This window comes from Citrus clementina, unplaced genomic scaffold (assembly GCF_000493195.1).
Source record: "Citrus clementina cultivar Clemenules unplaced genomic scaffold, Citrus_clementina_v1.0 scaffold_6, whole genome shotgun sequence".
In the NCBI taxonomy this organism is placed as follows: domain Eukaryota; kingdom Viridiplantae; phylum Streptophyta; class Magnoliopsida; order Sapindales; family Rutaceae; genus Citrus; species Citrus x clementina.
In genome coordinates this window covers 14,517,075-14,534,468 of record NW_006262139.1, presented here as the reverse complement: position 1 = coordinate 14,534,468, position 17,394 = coordinate 14,517,075, and the positions used below count along the sequence as shown (strand labels likewise).

At 30.7% G+C, this 17,394-nt stretch overlaps 1 protein-coding gene across 1 annotated transcript; it reads left to right on the top strand.

The window, feature by feature from the left end:
* The first annotated feature begins 7,961 nt into the window (after nt 1–7,961).
* LOC18040100 lies at nt 7,962–10,067 on the top strand. Its single transcript, XM_006429082.2, has 3 exons — nt 7,962–8,891; nt 8,983–9,534; nt 9,902–10,067. The coding sequence occupies exons 1-3, from the start codon at nt 8,010–8,012 to the stop codon at nt 10,010–10,012; spliced, it is 1,545 nt and encodes a 514-aa protein (XP_006429145.1). The 5' UTR covers nt 7,962–8,009; the 3' UTR covers nt 10,013–10,067.
* Nucleotides 10,068–17,394: the final 7,327 nt, after the last annotated feature.

Sequence of the window (17,394 nt, the reverse complement as noted above, 5' to 3'; positions counted from 1 at the left end):
AATGTTGATGTTGTCTTAAGTTGAATATTTTCAACAACATTCTCTGCGCGTTGTTAAAAATTTTTTGCTTGTTGTTAAAATTTATTTAGCTACATTCAATAAATGTGGCTGAAACCCTATTTTGCTTGTATATTTTCAACAACATGCAGACAAAAGTTGCAAATAACATTTCGCTTTAAGAATACACACACACGTTTTATACAAATTAATAAAACTAATAATATATTGATATAAAAGATTCCATTAACATCCTCTTGTAATTGTGAATACAATATTCTTAACAATTGTGAAATGTACAAGAATTTAATAACGCAAAATAGTAATTCTTATAGTAGTCTCTTTTTCTCAGTGGTAATTGATCAAAATATTACAAAAAACTCTCAACCAAATCCAGTTCTTCAATCTCTCCATGATAGCATTAGCAATAAACCTCAAAATCTCCCAAAGTGATCAATTCCTGCACAAGCAAGACCAAATTCACTAAACATTGAAAATAATTTAACACAAGCAACTAATAAAAAAACAAAATCAGCAATGGATATTACAGAGATGAATTTAGTTTTGGTACAAAAATTTAATTGAATTGTGACATGTTTCGTGATAGGTTTTTTCTATCATAATTTTGTATTTACAAAAAATTATCAAAAATTTTAATTTTCTGTAATTCTCTACATTGTAAAATTTAAATTCTACAATTGATAAAAAACGAACAAAAAATAAAATACTATCAATCCAAAAAATTTATAATATTAATAATATATTAATCCTCGTACAAAATCTCAAACGCATTAGAACAAATGTAGAGTAAAAAAGAACTACATCAACAAAATGACATTTAGTAATCACCATTCAAATTCAACTTGCAACTTAAGTTTCCCATTAACCTCGAGAATACAAGGGCGGTTGGTCGTGCCACAAGTGCGGTAACTCCAAATGCTATTCCTGTTAAGATAAAATAGGTAAAAATGAAAATTCAAATTAAAGGAACAATACCATTTAACTATCATTGAGGAATGATGCATTAAATAGGCTTAAACTTCTGACAGTGGCTTACATTTTTCAAGAAACTACATGATATGTAATGACATTCTGATATGGTTTGAAATACAACTATCAAACTTCGGTTATTTGAAACAATGATTAATCTATTTTGGAAAAAAGATAAATCAAACTTCAGTTATTTGAACCAAGATCACAATTAAAAAACTATAGTATTTGTTGCATGCCATGACTTTTAATTCGATAGAATGGTTGAATTAAAAAACCATTAAAAGTAATTAAAAAAGAATTAAACTTCCACTGGTTTCACACCACTTCCACCTGCAACCAGTCTGCCAACGTCTCTGCAAGTGTAACAAATAGAGCAAGTTCTGATAAAACCAACAATAATAAGAAAAATAATAAAAGTATGAAGTTGTAATTACACATGAATAGAGCAATGTCTCATGTAGTCATAGAATACAATGAAGAGTCCAAAATCCACCAATTAATTACTTCTAGCCTCAATTTCATCACTGGAAGCATGGGGACAACTGAACTGAGGTTTCCACGAAGGTCTTAAGCCATGCAGGAATTAGAAGCTATTAATTATATTTTATATGTCTACTTGTCACATGTTGATATAAACAAGAATAGAGAGAATAGAGATGTAGATTAAATGATACCTCAGCAGAAACCATGGGTGCATTTACAGCAGTAGCAGCTAGCTCCCATTTCAGGGCCCCAACAATAGCTTCTGATATTTCAATGGCCAAACCTTATTGATATGTATTTATTGATAAAGCATATATACTTGTGCCTCCATAGTGCTAGCACCAAGATGTGGAATCCCAGCGAGGTTTCTTTTCTTCTTAGGTGGCTACTATAGCTGTGGTGAGCTAACAATTAAACAACAGGTTTTCAATACTTTACAAATTCTATATATGTATAATAGTATGCATCTTAACAGAATTAATAACATAAGCAACAATGGAAAGAGTGAAAATTCAGAAAAAAAGCGTAAAATCAGAAAATAATAATACCATCAAATTTGAATTAACAAATTAACCAGGTATATTAGAAATTAAATACCTCAAAAACCGAATCTAGATCAAGTGAGGAATCGGCTGGTGGTCGCGAATCGGGAAATGTTGAGGTTTTAATTGGGGGAATTCGAGATAAAGTGAAAGAAATAGAGAACTGGGAGGCAAAACGAAACTGACCAAACTAGGAGAGAGTGAGAACTGCGACAGAGTGATGAGCCAAAGGCGAGTAAATCCCGACTATTCATTGCAAGAACTTTGACGCGGCGGCAACGGACTATGTTTCCTCAACAATACATCGAACGCGGCAGCAATGGGCAAGGGTGTTCAAACAATATTACCGGCATGGCAGCAACATAGTTGAACGGTGATAAAACGACATTGTTTTCTCGACTGATTGAGTGCATGATTGATTTTTTAGGGTTTGGCCTTGAGAGAGTGATTGGTGTTTGGGTAAGAGTGTTAAATGGAGAGAGTGCTCGCGAACTGGGGGTATAAACATTAGGGAGGAGCATTGGTCACGAACGTTAAACGCACCGTTTTTGTTTCACATGTATATATGTTAAAAAGAATTCCATTTTAAAACACATTCCGTTCTGTGTCTCGTATTTTAATTTTTTTAATTTTACAATAATTAATTAAATTTTATATTATTTTTTTACTAATTTATTAACAATCAAATAAGTAATATTTAGTAATAACAAAAAGGCAAATAGATAATGTGATTATTGATTCGCCATTTCAAATTAATATTTGATAATTTAGTTGAATTAATATATAGATAATTAAATACTAAACAAACTCTATTAGCAGCATAACATTTATCTATTATTTAATTGGATTTTACTTAATACAAAATAGTATTACAAAATCTGAAATCTAATCTGATAAGTATTTATCATTTAATTAATATATTCAAATTTTGAATACCAAATCCTAAACTTTTAAATTGAATTATTATATAAAAAATCACTTATTATATGAAATTAGCGCTTTGTTATTATTATTTTTTAGGCTTTGTTACTATTATAGACGTAAAAATGGTAATAAAAATAATCAAGTGATTAACAAAATATTTCACAACATACTAAGAAGCATGCTGTTGAACATAAATAACAACGAGCAAAAGAAAGTTGTGATATATTTTTATTAACAACGTAACCTATTTGAATGTTGCTGAAGATAAAACTTTTAACAACGTACTTAGTTTGCGTGTTGTCATTTGGTTTATGGAATCCACCACAAACGTAAAATTGTTGTGATAATGTGTTTAACAACGTGTCATTACGCACGTTGTTAATGGTAAACTTTTAGTAACTTTTAGCAACATACGATTCTAAAACGTTGTTGAATACCATATTTTACAACAAGCATAGCATGCATGTTGCTGAATTCCTGTTGTCTTATCTCATTTTTCTTGTAGTGACTATTCTTAGGAAATTCTGAAATTAGACCTATTTACAAAGTTTTATGACATTTTGGGCCATAGTATAATTATATAAAGTTTTAGGCCAAAGTATAATTTTAGTGAACAATGTTACTGTAGCAAAATTCAAAAATAACGGTAATATTACTATTCCTGAGCGGCTAGCCGGATAAATCAAGCGGCTAACCGCTTGGGCGCGAGAATTTGCCTATAACGGTTAGTTTTCGGGTTTTAACTATAAAAACTCAACTCAAACTATTCTAAGAACTAATGCAAGCAAATATAAGATCATACAACATATATTGAGCTTCCAAAACGCAAATTATCATAGATTGAATCATTGTGAGCTATTATTTGCATATCCACTCTTAAAGAGAGTTTTTGTTGTAATTTTCATTTCTTATCAAATTGTGAGTGTATAAGTGTGAGAAACACTTGGGGTAAAGAGATTGGGGAGATAATCTCTTGATTGTAAAGGTTTATTGACACATTATAAGTCAATTGTAAAAACGTGAAGCCTTGAGAGGCTTGGATATTGAAATCCTCGAGCTTGGTTGGCTTGGAGGCGTGGACGTAGGCAGGGATTGCTGAACCACGTAAAAATCCATGTGTTTGTTTTTCTCTTCCCTTGCTCTTTTATTTTTAAGCTTGTTTGAATTTATTGTTTTCTATTTCATTAAGGCGTTAGATTGATTTGTTGAGTGAATTGTATTGCATAATTTTTAAAATCCCAATTCACCCCCGTCTTGGGTTGCGTTACTTGTATTTCATAGGCCACTGTTTTATTATCCAAAATCTTACTTGAGAGAATGATATATCTCTCTTTTTGTTCTATCCAACTACAAGAGCAAGATTTGATTTCTTAAAAAACTGGTTCATCTTCTTTTGCCTTCATTTTTATACCTCCATGGAAGATCTTAGCCATCTCATCTCTCAAATAAGCTTTTCTAATATTCTTCTATTAGAAAACTCTCTAGTCTCTATAAGACCCACATCTCCCTCATGTTATTATCCACCATAATCAGCCTTTAATAAGGTTTTATTAATATTGTACTCAGAATCATGTAACATTTCACATACATAGTGAATTGGAGATAATTACTCCTCTGGATATAGGCTAAAAGGCTAAACCACTTAAAATATTTTGTGTTCTTTATTTTTTTATTCTTATTCTCTTCTTATTATGATGGTTTTGATGCCTAGTTCACATTTCATATATGACCTCATCGAAGTTCTCCTAGGACCTCTATTGAGGTCTTTAAATTAGCTCCCTGAAGTTATCCTTTAGTTCACCGAAGCTATTCCTTGAGCTCTCTTAAGCTCCCTACATCAACTTTCTAAATTAACTCCTACGAGTTCTATTGAGTTCTCCATAATGTTCAAAACACATATCACCTTAACTCACCTTCCAAATGAATGCAGCTCATTTCCCAAATCACATCAGTTATACCTTCTGCCCTAAATGTCTAAAAAACATATCTCAACCCAAACTTAGCCCATTCTCCCCCTAATTTATAAATTTTATTTGTTTTAATTGGATTTGACTTAGATCTGGTAAGAACAACTACTTAATGGTTCAGATTAGATCCTAGCAAAAATCCGAGTAAAACAATACTCTTGGGCATAGATCAATCAGATATCAAGTACGTTAAATTATTATGTCTCTTTATGTTATGTGAATGATCTTTTTTTTTCTCGATATATATCTTCTTAATGCTAGTTTGATATTATATGTTTACAAGATAATAGGGGAGAGTGAAAATCCCGACTAAGAATTGTGCTAAATTTCTAGTAGAGACCTTATTTTCCTTTATTTTTTACCTATTCTCCTGGCCCTCTTAGTTATAACATAAGTTCACACCTAATCACACACCAATTGGAATACAAATTTTTTATTCTAACTTTGTAAATATCGCAATACTCCAAAAAGTAGCACAAACTATTTTAATTATTGTGAAGAATCATTTTTTACTATCTACGAGTGTCAAATCACATTTAAGATGAATCTTTTAGGATAAGTTATGGATATGCAATTTTATTCTAAAAATAATAATTTTAGACTACTCAGTGTATCTATCCAAACTTGTACATCCCAAATAAATTGACAAAATATTTTAAAGGGGTGTATATTTCTTTAATTGATGTAATTTAAGATTATATGGATATTGATTAGTTCTAACTGGTAAGATTTTGTGGATAGTAAAAAATTTAGAGTTGCCACACTCTCACATAGGTGGAAATAGAACTTAATTTCTAGTCATTTTGGTTGTGATGGTTTACATATCAAGGGGCAAACTTAACATCTTTGTTGCTACAAGTGCGTTTCATGATAGTTCGAATAGCTTTTATGGTAGCTTTGCCAATCCTTTGGGCATTCGTTTTAGTCATTTTACTATGGAGTTTATTTTAAACAAGGGCTAGTTTTCCTTTGGGTTGAGAGTGACTCTTGCAATTTCTTGCATTCGCAATAACTCATAACAACTGCCATGGTAACTTCATTAATTCAAGTTGGATCTCTAGTCATATTAAGATGGCTTCAACAAACATTATCTTTTTTGCATGTTTTTCGTGAGAGAAATATAATGATTGATAAGTTAGCCAATTTTAGTGTAAAGAATACCTACCTATTTTTTTCATGATAAAGATTGAGTGTCTTTCCCTAAGCTTTCTTAGCGTATCCAAATTAAGTTAAGAATATTAGACTCTAATCTCACAAGTCTTCCTTTTTCATGAAGTGCAAAGGAGGGGCAGAATGTTGACATCAGTTGGGAATATACCCCTAACTAAATGTTTAGGTAATAATTCGACTACTAAGGGCCCATTTGGGAATTTTTGGGAGGTTCAAAAGTGATTTTTAAAAAGTTAAAAGCTAATTTTAGTGTTTGGTAAATTTTTTTTAGAAATCATTTTTCGCAAAATCACCTTGTCCTATAGCAGATTTTGAAAGGAGTAACTTTTCAAAATCTGATTTTGAGAATCAATTTTTATACTTAATGCAATTCCATAAATATCCTCTTTTATATTATAAAACTCTAAAATGATCTTATTAATTAGGTAATAAAATTATTGACTTTAAAAATATTATTATTATCATTACCAATTATATTGAGATATCAAAATAAAAAATATTTATATACTTCTTTATAAATATTTAAATAAATTTTATTCAACATTATATTTAATTTAAGTATTTACATTATTACAACAATTTAATAGTAAGATTTACCAAACATAGACTATTACTTTTAAAACTCACAGCACGTTTAGAACTAAATTTTACGAAATATTTAATTGATATTATTCACAGTTGATTATTTTAACAGCACGGCTAATAACAATTAGTTTAAAAGTTACAAGTATTACCAAATTGACTTTAAATCGTATAGGGGCTTGTGAATTTTCTCATTGATTCCATGTTAAAAAAATATGATTTATAGGTATTTTCATGGTAAAAAGTAAATTACAAAATTTTAATTTCTTTCCGAATTTTTCTTGTTTAAACATGTGCTCTAACCTCTAAGTGCATGTGAACCTAAGATAAACGGTAAGTAATAAATGCGATCTTACCACTTATAAATGTGACCATATATATTGAAATTTTGATACTTTCACATATTTATTTTTTCGCAGTAAATTTACATTTATTACTTATGATTTTCTTAATACCAATACAACCCTTTTTCAAATTAAATAATTTCTAGATGATTGGATCATAATAATAGATAAATAATTGGTACAAAAAATAATTTAAATCAATTAAAGCAACCAGTTCCTTTTAAATTTTTTTCCAAAATTCTTAAATTTTGTTGCATATTACAAAAGTATGGGTATTGGCATGAATAGTAACCTAACTTAAATTTTTATTATAAATTTTTATTTTTATTCGTATACTATGATAATATCTACGCCACAAGAACAAAATCCCACAATAACTATTCCTTCAAGTATCCTTAATAATATCCTCCTAGCTAGCAAAAAATAGATTAAAAAATCTATAAATTCTTTAAATGTCAATATATTTTATTCATTATTTACCATATTGGAACCCAAAACGGCCGGAAAGTGGGAACAATGTTATTCTCATTCTTAATAAGGAAACAAATTCAAAAGCAAAGCGAGGTGTAATATTTTATTTTGAATGAAAACATAATGACACGCCATGATGAGTTTGACTTTTCCAGGAAACAAATTGACAACATAATCCCCCACAAATTCAATTTGCCGCATTGTAAGGGAACTTTCCTTCTCCTTTGGTATAAATCATGATAATGAAAGAGAAATTTCATTGAAGGGAAAAAAAAAAAATTGTCAGACATTATTTCACGTCTCTCTCCCATGCTTTTAAGAATAAGAAGAAGAAGAAGAAGAAGAAGCGACGTTCAAAGGAGGAACTGGAGAAAATTATGCTGATCGTCAAGTGATCATCAATCTACAACTCTCTAGGGATCAAAATTTGATTTCTATTCAAAAACCAATTCCTCAAAATCCATTTTTCATTTTTCAGAAACGCATTTCTTTCTGGTGGGGTTATTGCGTTATCGTCCTCCTTAAACCTGGCCCACATGTCTCCTTCTTCACGAGAAAATCACGTTCAGAATCCATTCAAAACGTGGAAGCTCCTTGTTTCTCCATTAATAAAACCAATGGACATAGTTTCTCTCTTCATGAAATCTGCCCTTTTCATCTTCACTGTGATTTCAATTTACCTATTGTTCTTCTACGCCTTATCCAACAAATTACATTACAGTACCTCTAATTGCCCTCAATCTCAATGTGACACCAACAGATTATTAAGCAGCCAGAAGAAATTACTCACCCGACAGAACACAACCCTTTACAATGAACCTAAAACAAACGTATCCCACATCGTATTCGGCATTGGTGGGTCCGCCAACACATGGGACGATCGCCGACATTACTGCGAGCTCTGGTGGAAGCCGGGCCTCACGCGTGGCTTCGTTTGGCTGGACGAGAAGCCTAACAAAACATGGCCGGCCACGTCACCGCCGTATAAGGTCTCCCAGGACACGTCTAGGTTTCAGTACACGAGCTGGTACGGTACGAGATCAGCGATACGTATTGCACGCATCATTAAGGAAACGTTTCGGCTAGGGTTAGGTGACGTCCGGTGGTTCGTCCTGGGAGATGATGACACCGTTTTTTTCTTAGAGAATTTGGTTACAGTTTTAGGGAGATACGATCATAACCAGATGTATTACATCGGTGGCAATAGCGAGAGCGTTGAACAAGATGTCATTCATTCTTACACCATGGCTTACGGCGGCGGCGGCTTCGCCATTAGTTACCCTTTAGCCGCCGAGCTCGTTAGGGTTTTAGACGGTTGCATTGACCGATACGCTTCATTTTACGGATCCGATCAGAAAGTCCAAGGTTGCATGGCTGAAATCGGTGTCCCCGTCACCAAAGAACTTGGTTTCCATCAGGTATTGTGATGTTCGAGAAAGAAAACTTTGACAGCATTCGATTAAACTAATTACATTTCATTTGATTAATTCTGGTTAATTATTGATATAGATTGATATACGAGGGGATCCGTATGGGTTACTAGCGGCGCACCCATTGGCACCAATTGTGTCGTTGCATCATCTGGACTACGTGCTGCCGATATTTCCAAATATGTCACAAATCGAATCGCTGAAAAAGCTCATGGGTGCGTATAAAACGGATCCTAATCGGGCCGTGCAGCAGAGTTTCTGTTATGATTTGAGTCGAAACTGGACCGTTTCCGTCTCTTGGGGTTACACCGTACAGTTGTATCCCTCTTTGGAGACGGCTAAGAGGTTGGAAACGGCGTATTTGACGTTCAAGTCTTGGAGGAGTTGGTCGGATGAGCCGTTTACTTTTAACACCCAGTACTTCAGCCCGAACCCGTGTGAAAGACCCATTATTTATTTCTTGGATCGGGTTCAGAAAGTGGGTAAGGGTAAGGACCAAACGTTGACCACGTATGAAAGAGTTAAAAGCGAACATGACAAAGACTGTGACAACAAAGCCTATGCTCCGGCTTTGGCCGTCAAACGTTTCCAAGTCTCAGCTTCCACTTTGGATCCAGACCATTGGAAATTGGTAAGATTAATCTTTCTCTTTTGTCTTCATACGTTTGTTTTCTTTGAAGCGTATCATACGTTATTTGACTCACAGCGCATCATTGCATCCATCGATTTTATGATTCCAAAGTTAGTTAATTTACTAAGAATATGGTCACTTGACCTTAAATTAAAGGGGCCCATTTAGGTAAAATAATGAAAATAGTGTAGCAACGTTAACTGTGAGAGCTAATTGTCACAACTTTATTGGTTAGGGATAGGCCAACTTGCAAAAGGGGTTTTGATTAGTATAAGCAACAATTTACGCGCAATTCGTGCAGGACACGATGAGCTTGAATATCTATGTACATAGAGTCTAACATGTTTGGCGATGATTGAATGTGTAGGCGCCACGTAGGCAGTGTTGTGAGGTGATCAACGGTGGAGGAAGTAGAAACAGTGCGGTCCGGATCAAGATCAGAGAATGCAAGCCCTTTGAGAGTGTGACGCCACCGTAGAGGAAAACAAACGGCAATCTCATAGACTATACTCGTAGAGGTTTCATTGAGAAACAGCGTCAATGATTGTAAAGTTTAACTAATACGAAACCCGTTAATCAGCCGTGCGGCCTTGTTAGGTTGATGAAAGCACCAAGCTGCTTCTTCCTTGTACTTTCGATGCTGCCGTTGCTGGCCATGCGATTTTTTAATTAATTCTATCTTGCCCATGACCGTGAGAGAAGAACATTCAAAATACAATTTTTTTTCTTCTATTGTTATTTAATGGAACTCAACATGCAGACAGTTGGCACTCCTCCAAAATTTTCTTTAAAATCTTTTTTAATTATATTTTATTTAGTACCAAAAATACCCTTCTTTGTAAACCCCCCGAACATACTCCATTTAAAAGTTAATAAAATTACAAACTCTCTTTTCTTTTCTTTTTTTAGAGTTGAACTGTTGGCACTCCTTCATTGATCTTATAAAATCCTTGTTTTATTAAAATTACATTTAAAGACCAATACAAATAAAATTAACCCCACTTATATCTCTTTAATTTTATTTTCTTCTTTTTTAAAATTTCTTTAATTTATTTTGCTAGAACATGAATGATTTTTATTTTTTTTTTGGGCTCTATCTCTCTTCTCTTTTTCATTATACATGAACAATTTTTCATGGCAATGCAACCCCCACTCCCACATCCGGATTCATAGATTCATTGGAGAAGAACATCTACTTGTAATTGCTTTTGGACTTCTGGGAAATGTTTCGATTGTTAATGCCCGCAAGCGATTTATATAATAATTTATTCTCATTTCATAGGTACATATCTGTTTCCTTGATTTTTTTTTACAAATGTTATCATCGACACACATATTCATTATTTAGATGACAGATAAATAGAAACAAAATTACAAACGAAAAAGATGATTATTTAGGGAAAAAAGAGGTATTTTCGACATTATGTGGAGTATAATTCGAAAAGGTGTTTCAATAGAATTTTAGAGGGGTACCAATAGTTGGACTCGTTTTTTAATTGTTCTGAGTTATGATTTGTTTAATGGTTTTATATTTATTTATTTTCATATTTAATCTATTTTTTATTATTAATTTGTGATTCAAAAGCCTATTTAAAAGGCTTCCAGTCTAAAAAGAAAAAAAAAAGGGAAGAAGAAGAGAACTTCCTCATTTTTGGGAGTTGACCTACTTGTACTCTAAAAATTATTTACACAATTCAATTAACAAATGAAATTTCCTCATCCATGGTGCAGTGTCATGGCTTTTCATTCAATTTCTCACAGATGACGCCAAAGACATTCAATAATCCGAGTACACAAAAGATGAAATTATACCTGCTTGTACTGTTAAAATGAATTTTCTTTCTTGTTTTTGAGTATCTTCACAAACTAGACTTGAAAGTGTACATGTAAATATACTCTAATGCTTTTGTCAGCATATGTTTCATAATTCTATAAATCTAAAATCTGGATTTCTCTTAGTTAGGTGAGAAATTAGTCAAAAAGTCCGTTCTCAATCCTTTTAGCATGTATTTATAGATCAAAAAGAGCGGAATTGATAGGATATTTGATTTCAAAACTAAATCTCTACCATTCATCTTTTTATTTTATTTGACGCTGTTAGATTTGTTAAATATTTTGTCTATATTTGAATTTTCAACTCTTGATCCTATTAATAATTATTTGCTACTTATTGTTGATGTTTCAGATTGCATAAGTGATTTTTTTTTTCTTTTAGGCTTAGTATAAGTTCCCATATGGTTCCTATTATTGTCAAGTGTCGTCGTTCCTTAACCCAAACGTGGAGTAACATGAGAATATTTCATCATCTGTTTTCATTTTATTTTCTAGACACTGGCACAGTACAAATGATTATAATTTTAGGCACTAACACTAATATTATTTTCTTCGAGCTTAAAATTGTAGATGCAAAAATGAGGGATTACTTAAATTTTTTAATTTTTTATACTTTTATTTATATTTATCTTAAATGTAATTGTGATAGATGAAATTTTATAAGATTAATGAAGAGGTGCTAATAGTGGAACACTGTTATCTTGATACAACCATCTCAAGTGGTCAATACAAAGAGAATTTTTCTCTATGACAAAGTATCATTAATTAGTCAATACAGATTGTTGAAAGATAATAATTTATGGATTAAACAAATCATTTTGGATACATCCATGAAGTTTGTTAGGAAAGAGGATGTTATGCTAAAGGACATATACGTAAGTTTTGACGTGATAGTGGGAAACGAGGTAACGAACATAATAATAAAGGATATTACTGGTAAAATACACGCAATCTATCTTAAGACTCTCTTCACTTGGAATACATAAATTGAAATGGAAAATGGTGGGTTATTTGTACTTTAAAAATTATTTTGAATACTCTGATTTAATAAAAAAAATTATTATAAAAATATCTATCATGTGAATTACTGTTAAGGACAATTTAATATAAGTTACTATTACATCATTACTTTGATGTGTGTTTACTAATTACTAATCGAAATGGGTTTGAATCGGAATATAATAGAATTGGAATGGACTAAAATTGGAATGGAGGATGAGAATCAGAATGAATTGTTTACTTTAGCTATGGAAATTAGAATCAAAATGAGTTGTATTGTCATTATTATTATTATTGTTATTATTATTATTATTATTGTTATTGTTATTATTATTATTATTATTATTATTTTAATAACAACAACATTATTATTATTAACAATAATTATGGTTAATAATAATTATTATTATTATCATTATTGTTATTATTAGTATAATTAATACTTATTATTATTTCTACTACTACTACTACTATTAATAATAATTATTATTATAGTAATTTTATTATTAATATTAATTATAATGATTAATAATTATAATAATATTATGATAAATAATTACAACTATAATAATAATAATAATAATAATAATAAGGAAGGATAAAATGAGAATTTTAAATTTTAAGTGAGAATAATATGGTCATTTTATGGAATGAGATTCTCATTTCCACCTCCCCATAAGAATGAGAACTTTAATAATTATTCCCAAGTTCAGGTGGGGCCCACTACTTTGGCTCTCATTCCACCTTTTATTTAAGTAAACACATCATTCATTTTCATTCCCTCATTCTTATTCTCATTCTCAATTAGTAAACACATTGTGAGTTGATCATATAACACACCCATTATTTAATGTATAAGTCTTATACCTTATGCCTTATACCCTAAAACTTTTATTTTTAAAATCTTAATAAATACCTAGATGGACAACGAAGAAATCATATTTCAAAAAGAATTTGACTACTATGTATGTGGAATACTTACTTTTTTTAAAAGAATGAAATTTAAAAAAAGTACTATGAAACTACCATATATTTTTTGTCTTTTGACCATTCTTTTTCTTCTTGGTCTTCTTCTTCTTCTCCGTCTTTTTCTTCTTCTTTTTCGTAGTATTTACAGAATACTTTCATTATGAGTAATTTCGGATGCAAAATTTAATATTAAACAAAAATTAAATAAAAATTATTAACTAAAATTGTCTTAAATAATTTATTCACAACTTGTTTGATTACATTATTATAAATACATACTAAATTTCTTAAAATTGAGAGTGTTGAATAGTTTTATTAATGTTTTAAATAAATAAAATTAATTAATTTAAATAGTCTGAGTGATGATTAATTTTTTTTTAAATTTTAAAGAGTGTACAAAACACAAGTTAATTTTTAAAAAAAATTTAGAGTATAAATAACTCCACCAAAAGAAAAATACAAGGACACTACAAATATTTTTTAATTTAATTTTTATGTTTTGAAAGGACCATAAGGGAAAGATCAAATTAACTTTTTAGCTACTAAAAATATATTTGAAAATCATTGATCAAAATAATAAAGATGTTTATTTTGTGATTTGCTTGTTTGCAAATAATGCTAGGCATCCCAATATGTTAATCCTACTAGGAGTCATTCATCTATTTGGTGGTTAAGTAATTTTATAAGTTATAAAATCCATCATGTAATAGATAAGTGATGCATAACATTAGAACTCACTCAAATTGCGACTCAAATAATCGATTGTTATTTGCAATAAATGCACATTCTATTGTTATTAATTTTTTTTTTGCTCATAAATTATTAGAATTATTTGTAGAACTAGGTTAGTGTATAATACCAAGAAGTTCTAATCCACTGTCTAATTTATTATGCTCTATATTTCTTTTGATGTTTTCTATTGAATATTAATATTTAAATAAGAAAACTAAACAAAAGAAAGGTGGAATTAACTGTAATACCATATGCTGTTGAAAGAATATATACATAATAATTAAGTAATATTGCAGTTTATTCAATCATCGCTCTGTCGTCGTTTAGTTCTTTTATGTTGTGTTTACTTTTTGGAGTGGGAGTGTGGAGTGTGGATTCCTTCAACTCTAGTATTTACTTACCATTTTTAAGGGGGAGTGGGATTCCCACTCCGTGGGTCCCACCTAATTTTGGAGTGGGGGAGTGGGATTCCCACTCCCATGGGGAGAGGTGGAAGTGGGAATCCACTCCCCCCTCTTCCCTTTTTATCCTCATAATTAAAATAAATAAATAATATTTAATAAAATAAATAATATCATATTTATTAAAAATAATAATTATAAACATATTTATTTTATTAAATTTAATAAAATAAAAATAAATAAATATTATATTTATTTAAATATTATTATTATTTTATTTTATAAATTAAATTCATTAAAAATAATAATATTAAACATTAATTTTAATAAATATTAATTATTTATTTAATTAATAATAAAAATATTTTATTCTAAGAAAATATTAATTTTGTACTATATTATCAATAATAATGTTTCATTTGTGTTGCTATTATTAATAATTTTTATTCACATAATTTAAATTAAAATTAAATAAAAAATTATGATTTACATAATTAAGAAAATTAATAAGAGTAATGATACAGCCACAAACTCTGGTACAAACTTATTTTGTACAAACTGATGTGGCATGATAAGATTGGTTGAATTAATATCACTTGGCCCACATGATTTGTTTTTATTAATTTATATTTTCATTCAACCAATGAATTAATGCCACATCAGTTTGTACAAAATAAATTTGTACAAGAGTTTGTGGCTGTATCATTACTCAATTAATAATTATTATTAATTTACAAATATAATAAAATATTTATTTTATTTTTTAAATATATTTTTTATTAATTTTTTAATTACAAATTATAATTATTTAAATAAGGGTAAAATTATAATTTAAAACTATTTACTCTCAATCCAAGACAATGTAAACAAATAAATTGGATTCTAGTTTCAATTCCATTCTCCAATTCCAATGTAAATAAATAACCTACTCACACTCCCACTCCACACTCCCAATCTTAGGATTCCCACTCCTCAAGATTCACACTCCAATCCAAAATGTAAACCCTACCTTAGTATTTTCTCTCCATTGATTGGACTAAGTCTTAAAAGGAAAGAAAATTACGCGAGAACCTTGAAAGATGAGCTTACTGGGCTTTGGCAACCGAGTATTATACGGCATTGCAATGTATCGCAGAAAATATAGCATTCATAAAGCATTTTCTTCAACAAATTTATTTTCTTCCAACTTTTGGGCTGGTCAAAGTCTTCTGGTTGACCCCTATATATCATTATTATTAATCACAACTAGAATTCAGAAACCAATATGCAAATTCAGTCAAATAAACAAATGACAGATTTTACCTGAAAGCGTCACCGATTGAAATTAGATTTCTACGATCTCAATGGGAAAAGATAGAAAATTAAAGAATCAAGAAACACGGATTCATGGCTTAAGAGACTTGACTTATTTTTTTCTTTTTCTTTGTTTTGATAATTGAAAGACTTGACTTAATAGAACCAAACAAGTAACTTCACTATGTTAGGACTTTTATTGGACCAAGTAGAAACCACTGTGAGAAATCAGGACACTTTTTAGTGCTATAGAGACGTGGGTCATAGAGATATGTCTTTTTTTTTTTTTTTTGTTATACACATATTGTTACTGATATTACATCAGACATTACAATTATAATATTTACAATCGTATTAAATAACTGGGATCACTGTCATACATTAATCTACCAAAGCACTTGCCCAAACACTTTAAACCCTCTCTAATATTCGAGAGGTGCCTACTCTACTCACATTTCGTAAGGGAGAGACTGTCTCCGCTCAATTAGTTGTAATTGAGGAAGAACTGAAACTAACCTCCATAATGCTCTTATGGAGACTCGAACCCTTGTACTTAACATTGTAAGTACAAGGCTTCTCCCATTGGACCAAATACCCATTGGTCATAGAGATATGTCTTAATCTTGAATCTCGAGGCAATGCACGCTAAACCAATATTTGCACGTTAAAAAAAAAATGAGTCTTCTCGATGAATAATCTTTTAAATGTTTGGTTTATGTCACATACAAGTAAAAAATGAAGTACCTTTGGAACGAGAATTCAACGAAAAATCAAATCAAGATTCCTTCGCTTCGAAAGAAAAAGGTCACATCCAATTATTTCTTATATATGTTCACACAAGACATACTCGATAATTCAAATAATTACAAATGGCCAAAATAATATTTGATCTTGAATGGATGTTCAAGTACAATAATTAAAGAAGTGGTTCTAATTTTTAATCAATGAATCTAACTAGCTAGCCGTTTTAATAATTCCATATTGATAGGATATATACAAATTAAATTTAATAAAAAAATTTACGTACAAACCGATGTCTCTCACACAATTGGCTGTATAAAATTATAGAATTCAATGTAATTACTAAGGAAATGAGCATATGCAAAATCATCTAACCATTAACCATTTGTGTGAAAAATATTGAATGGATGTTCAAGTAGAATAATAATACATCTTGTTTATTTTTAATTATGATTTAATTATTAAGTGATTTTCAAGTATTTAGGGGGACCCCCCTTCTCATTAAATCTTCGACGTGACAATGATTTGAACGGGACGCCCTGTCCTAAAATTCCAAGGGACTGATGTGTGTGCAACAGACACAACACACAAAGCATTCACACCCTAAATTTCCAACTGTCATAACTAGAATAATAATAAAAACTTACGTGGCTGGATTCTAAGTCCGGTTCTATCTCTAATCCAGCCCTCTTCCTACTAATAAAACGCGTCAATTATGAAGAAGAAGAAGCTTGGAAATGTCTGTCCCTCTTTATCTCCACACACCATTTATATACGATCCTATTATTAGAATCAGACCATCTTCTTCATCCAAACCAAATTCTGGATCAGGATACGTCATCGGAGCCCTAACCCCGGCCCGTCACCGCCGCCGATGGTCATGCAAACCACC

Excerpts from the sequence above, each read along its gene's own strand:
- LOC18040100 (XM_006429082.2), top strand. The coding sequence starts at position 8,010 with ATGTCTCCTTCTTCACGAGAAAATCACGTTCAGAATCCATTCAAAACG. Across the intron at positions 8,892-8,982 it reads AAGAACTTGGTTTCCATCAG|ATTGATATACGAGGGGATCC; the intron begins GTATTGTGATGT and ends TTATTGATATAG. Across the intron at positions 9,535-9,901 it reads ATCCAGACCATTGGAAATTG|GCGCCACGTAGGCAGTGTTG; the intron begins GTAAGATTAATC and ends TTGAATGTGTAG.